The 5,398-nt window shown below is 53.4% G+C and overlaps 1 protein-coding gene across 1 annotated transcript in view; it reads left to right on the top strand.

Annotated features, from left to right (window-relative positions):
- NGEF (neuronal guanine nucleotide exchange factor) overlaps positions 1–5,398 on the top strand; it is an 82,585-nt gene that overhangs the window by 66,017 nt on the left and 11,170 nt on the right. The window contains exons 6-7 of the mRNA XM_006760438.2: positions 3,533–3,693; positions 5,151–5,303. Coding sequence (XP_006760501.1) covers positions 3,533–3,693; positions 5,151–5,303 — 314 coding nt within the window. The remainder of the gene's footprint in view (positions 1–3,532; positions 3,694–5,150; positions 5,304–5,398) is intronic.

The following is a 5,398-nucleotide window of genomic DNA, read 5'->3' as shown; positions in this document are numbered from 1 at the left end:
GTGTCTCCGGGCAGCTGCTGTGGTGCCAGCCAGGTCTGCAGTCCCCGAGGAGGGCGACGCTCCCTGCCTGAGCTCACCCTGCAGCTCCTCTGAGACTGCGGTGAGGGTCCCAGCTGAGCGCCAGTGATTTCTCTGATGTGCTGTTTCCTTCCTTTGGAGGGAAATCTAAATTTACTGAGAAAAATGTGTTCTAGTGCCTCCCGAACGTGGCAGGGGAGGCCTATGGAGGGACGGGCATGGCCTCAGAGCTCATGGCAGCAGCCCCCGCGGCCTTGTGGACACAAGGCTGTGTTTCTGGCCCACGCCACTGACCGTGAGAGGGCATGGGCCCAACATGTTACTCAACATGTTACCGGCAGCCTGTTGTTCCCCACTTGACACCTTCCAGTGGCCTGGGGCCAGCCCCCCGCCTCACTCGCCACCTCCTCCTGGAGCTCTCACACCTTCCCTGGAACAGGCCTTCCTGTCCAAGTTTGGGGCGCAGCCCCCATGTCACATCCTGGGCCAGGCCCTCCCTGACTCCTCTGGCTAGAGCACCATCCATGAAGCGTGGTCCTGTGAAGGCAACACCCAGAGGTGGGGTCGATGGTGACCCTGCAGGTCTGCAGGTGCTTTGAGATGGGCCTGCTCCAGGCTGAGCACTTCCCACTGAGAACTGCGGCTTAGCGGGTGAAGCAATTCCCACTCACAGCGGAGGTCTGGCCAACTCCAAGGCCAAGGTCTTGGACACTGCTGCTCTGAGGCCCATGGTGGACACCAGGCCTGCCACAGCGCTCGCTGACTACAGATGAGCTGGACTGACCCCTCTGAAGAAATGGCCGAGTTGACCTGTGACCACTAACACTGCGGACCCTACCCTTCTCAAAGACGCCACACGGGAGGGGCCTCTGAGGTCGCAGGGGTGGAACATGCCAGGAGCAGTGTGACTTCCGGCAGACATCCAAAGGAATAGTCGGGTGCTAAGAGTGCCCCCGGGAGACCCAGCCGTGATTCGTGATTCGTGATTCGTAAAATTCAGGTCAGCCTAATTGAGTGTTCCCTGGGGACAGCAATCCTGTGTGAGCCTAGCAGAGAGGTGTGAGCCTGATGGTGGGGAAAGAGGGGCTGGGACATAGGTGCTGGTTTCATCAAGGAGGACTTCCCTGTAGCAGGCGACACACATCACACTCACTCACACACATCTCTTCCTGCTGCTCCACAGCGGCTCTCCCCCTGCCCTGCATGGGCCTCCTGTCTGCCCTGCCTCCTCCCCTGGGGTGTCAGCCTCGGTGGCCACAGGAAGTTCTCTGTGTTCACCACTGAATGTCGGCACCTACCCCAGTAAATGCTCAGTAAATGTTTGTGCAACAAATGGGTGAATGAGTGAGTGAGTGGGTGAATGAGTGAGTGAATGAATGAATGAATGAGGAAAGAACAGGGCATGGATCCCTGTCAGCTCCATGCTGCCAGGGAAAGTCTTCAATGACTGAGAATAAAAATAATACTGATAAGGAAAAAACAACTTTATTGATGTGGCAAATAATTTGACATATAAAATGAAGACAAACACCCTGGAAAACAAATTCCAGATGACTAACCGCCTAAAAACAGAGAAAGAGGGGGTGAGTGTTGTGGGAAATGGGCTCAGCCAATACCAGTTAGCAGTGATTGAGGTCCAGCCCCTCTGTGTGTCTGCGGCTGAAAGGCCGCTTGCCTCCAACCAGCTGTCCCTGATCCTTTGTCCTCAGCACAAAGATGCCCTCGGCCCCTGGGACCTGGGGGAAGTTGAGCCGGGGCCGCGTCTCCATGCCTAGCCCCGCAGGTGTTTTAAATTATACTTGCTTAGAACTTCTGAACTGTGCTGCCTTGACATTTTCTTAAGAAACTTAAATGCAGCAGCAGGAAAGTGACTTGATTTCAGCATCAGTGACAGAGAAGCTTCAAGGAACTTCCTGCCAATCTAGCCTCAGTCTTGCCAGGCAAGGCTTGAGGGAGTGAGACGTGGGGGGGGCAGGGCCTGGGTGGATGCTGGCAGAGCGAAGGGTGGGTGGGTCCTCGCTCAGTCCTGGGCCCGTAGTGTGCTGTGCCCTCCGTGGCCAGGGCCCCCTTCAGCGCCTCCTCTTACTGTCACTGTCTCAGGTCAGCAGGAGATGCCATGGACCTGGGGCGGGGGGCGGGGGGTGGCTCCCACCGCTGCTGGTGGCCCAGGGTCTGTGATTGGTGGCCGCCCCTCGATGATGGCAGAGGCTGACTTCCCCACCTCCCTCCACACGCCCTGGGCATCAGCACTGGTTTTCCCTTTGGAGACCCTGGCCAAGCCCCTTTGGTCTCTGTCTGAAAACCAGGCGGGCACTCTCCTGAGGGCGAGTCTGCAGTGGTAACCACTGTCTCCTCTTTTTTAAAAGTTGAATTTATTGGGGAGGCATTGGTTCACAAAACCATGCAGGTGTCAAGTGTACAACTCAGTAAACTGCTCTTTACATGGCATGGTGCACCCATTGCCCAAAGCAGTCTCTTTCCCGACCCATTTTCCCCTCCTTTGCCCACCTCCACCTACCCCTCACCCCCTCTCCCTCTGGCTATCTGTGTCTATGTATTTTAAATAGATACTAGAGGCCCGGTGCTCGAATTTGTGCACATTGAAAGGAAATTAATTAGAAGAAATATTTTAATATCGCTGTTCACCCTTGCTCTATAATAGAAGTGTCAACTAAATTCACGATCGACAATGACGGATGGAAACACATGCATGCAATTGGCGCCAGCGAGAGCGCTCTCTCTCTCTCTCTCTCTCTCTCTCTCTCTCTCTCTCTCTCTCTCTCTCTCTCTCAGTGACATACAGGTACTAGCGGTGAAAGAAGACAGCTAAGATCATAGCTAATCTCATGAAAAAAATTCAAGGAGGGAGAGGAGGAAAACCATGTTCTGAGGCTGGGACATGAATTTTTTTCTTAGGAAAAATAGTTCAGTGGATGAATTGAAGGAAGAGATGTTTTTGAGCCAAAATAGATTTGAGAAATATCTCCAAAAAGCAGTAAAACTGTAAAGATAAATCCAAGAATAACAGAGCCGCCCTAGCCGCTTTGGCTCACTGGATAGAGCGGTGGCCTGGGGACTGAAGGGCCCCGGGTTCGATTACGAACATTTCCTGGTGCCCACAGTGACTGTTTCTGGGCTGTGCTGGGCTGTGGGCCGCATTTTGTGCCATGGGGTCCCGACAGCGTTGGCTGTGATTTGGTGGGGTGTTGCTCTGGGGTGGTGGTGGGGCCTGTGTCCCACTTGGGGGAAGCCGAGTGTTGCTTTGTGGGCACCAGGTCCGTGGTGCCATTTCTCTGTAAATGGCCAGTGTGCATCACGGCAGCTCCTACGTTGAGTGTCTGCCCCCTGGTGGTCAGTGCGTGTCATAGCAATTGGTTGGATGGTCGGACACTTATATTAACCTTTTATATGTATAGATGTTCGTTGGTTTGTTGATTAGTTGGTTGGTGTTTTTTCTTTGCTGAATCCCACCACTGTCTCCTCTTGTCTGCTCCCCCCTGTGTCCCTGACAAAGGCCATGTTCGAGCTGGTCACCTCTGAAGCCTCCTACTACAAAAGCCTGAACCTGCTCGTGTCCCACTTCATGGAGAACGAGCGGCTGAAGAAGATCCTGCACCCGTCTGAGGCACACATCCTCTTCTCCAACGTCCTGGATGTCATGGCCGTCAGCCAACGGTGAGCATCCCGCCTTCTCGCCTGGGGCGGCTGGAGCAAGTGGCCAGTGCTCCTTCTGTGGGCTTCTCTACTTCTGTAGGTTTGGAATTTTCTATGATAAGATAGGAATAAATATGTTCATCCAAAGATCCACCTTCCTCCTAGCAGGGCAGCCAATCACGTCCCCCTGGATTGTGGCTGTAGGTCCTCCCGTGAGCACAGGTGTCTGTGCATCCCACAGTCAGGAGGGTGTGCGGCTGGTGTCATGGCCCATCAGGGTGTCCGTGTAAGCTATTCTTTATCCTGATAGAGTCACAAAGCCCTGGCCTGGTGCCTGCGGAGTTAGACCCTCAGAGCCATTGTGGAGCGCAGCCCTCAGTTAGTGCCTCCACCTCACCAGTGGGAGGGTGTTTGCCCATGTGGCAGTGTTTCCCAGAACTGTGGTTATATCTCAGCCCCTAGGAAGGATGGGATATGCTTAGTGGGAAGGAGCAGACATCTACCGACTGATTTCTGCAAAGAAGAACGAACGCCGATCCTATTGTTAGGGTAAAAGAGCCACATACCATTTTCACGGTAGGCCATGGATTTTTACCAAGAAAAGTGCAGAACTCAGCTTTGGATCATGTGGTCCAACCCGAGTGTCCAGGTGTGAAATCAGGTGTGGCAGAGCTGCTGGCTCTCAGTGGTCCCTGCCCAACACTGACGCCTTGCCTTTCCGATTGCCTGGGCTTGGGAGGGCGAGAGCCCCAGGCCCGAGCAGCTGTGAGACGCCCTCAGCCTCCGCTGCTTCACCCTCGCTGGAAGGAGAAGGGTCTTTTTATTTATTTATGTATTTATTTATATTTTATTAGGGAAAATTCCAAACATGCAGAATAGAGACATCAGTGTAGCGAGCCCACGCTTCAGCATCTAAGTTCAGCACATCCCCACCCCGGCATGACACCCATGGGATCTCTCTGATACAAATCCTTAAAAAAAATGTTTTTTATTGATTTCAGAGAGGAAGAGAGGGGGAGAGAGAGATTGAAACATCAGTGATGAGAGAGAATCATTGATTGGCTGCTTCATGCACACCCCCCACAACCCAGGCATGTGCCCTGACCGGGAATTGAACTATGACCTCCTGGTTCATAGGTCGACGCTCAACCACTGAGTGATGCCAGCTGGGCTGTTACAAATCCTTGTCATCATTTCATTTCATCTGTAAATCTATCAGTATTCATCTAAAAGATAAGGTCTCTCTCTCTCTCTCTCTCTCTCTCTCTCTCTCTCTCTCTCTCTTAAAAATACTGTAGTCCTAATGCTATTTCCACCTAAAAAACTGGACAGTAATTCCTTGATGTGACCAACTATACCACCGGCATTGGGATCTCATCTCGTAGTGCTTGTTGGTTTTTCCGGGTGAGACCCATTAGCGAAGGTGTGTTTTGAGTCTCCACCCAGGCGCCCTTACCCACAGCCGCTGCCTTCTGCAGGTTCCTCCTGGAGCTGGAGCGCCGGATGGAGGAGAACATTGTCATCTCGGACGTGTGTGACATCGTGTACCATTATGCGGCCAACCACTTCTCGGTCTACATCACCTACGTCAGCAACCAGACCTACCAGGAGAGGACCTACAAGCAGCTGCTGTGAGTGTGCCGGGCTGCGGGCCACGCTTCACGGGGACACGGAGCCCTGGCCCTTGGACCTTGGCTTTCCCGGGATAGTATCCACGCCTGGTGTG

The sequence above is a fragment of the Myotis davidii genome, unplaced genomic scaffold (assembly GCF_000327345.1).
Source record: "Myotis davidii unplaced genomic scaffold, ASM32734v1 scaffold370, whole genome shotgun sequence".
NCBI lineage: Eukaryota > Metazoa > Chordata > Mammalia > Chiroptera > Vespertilionidae > Myotis > Myotis davidii.
Note: the sequence above shows the minus strand (reverse complement) of the source record. Positions and strands in the feature narration are given on the sequence as shown.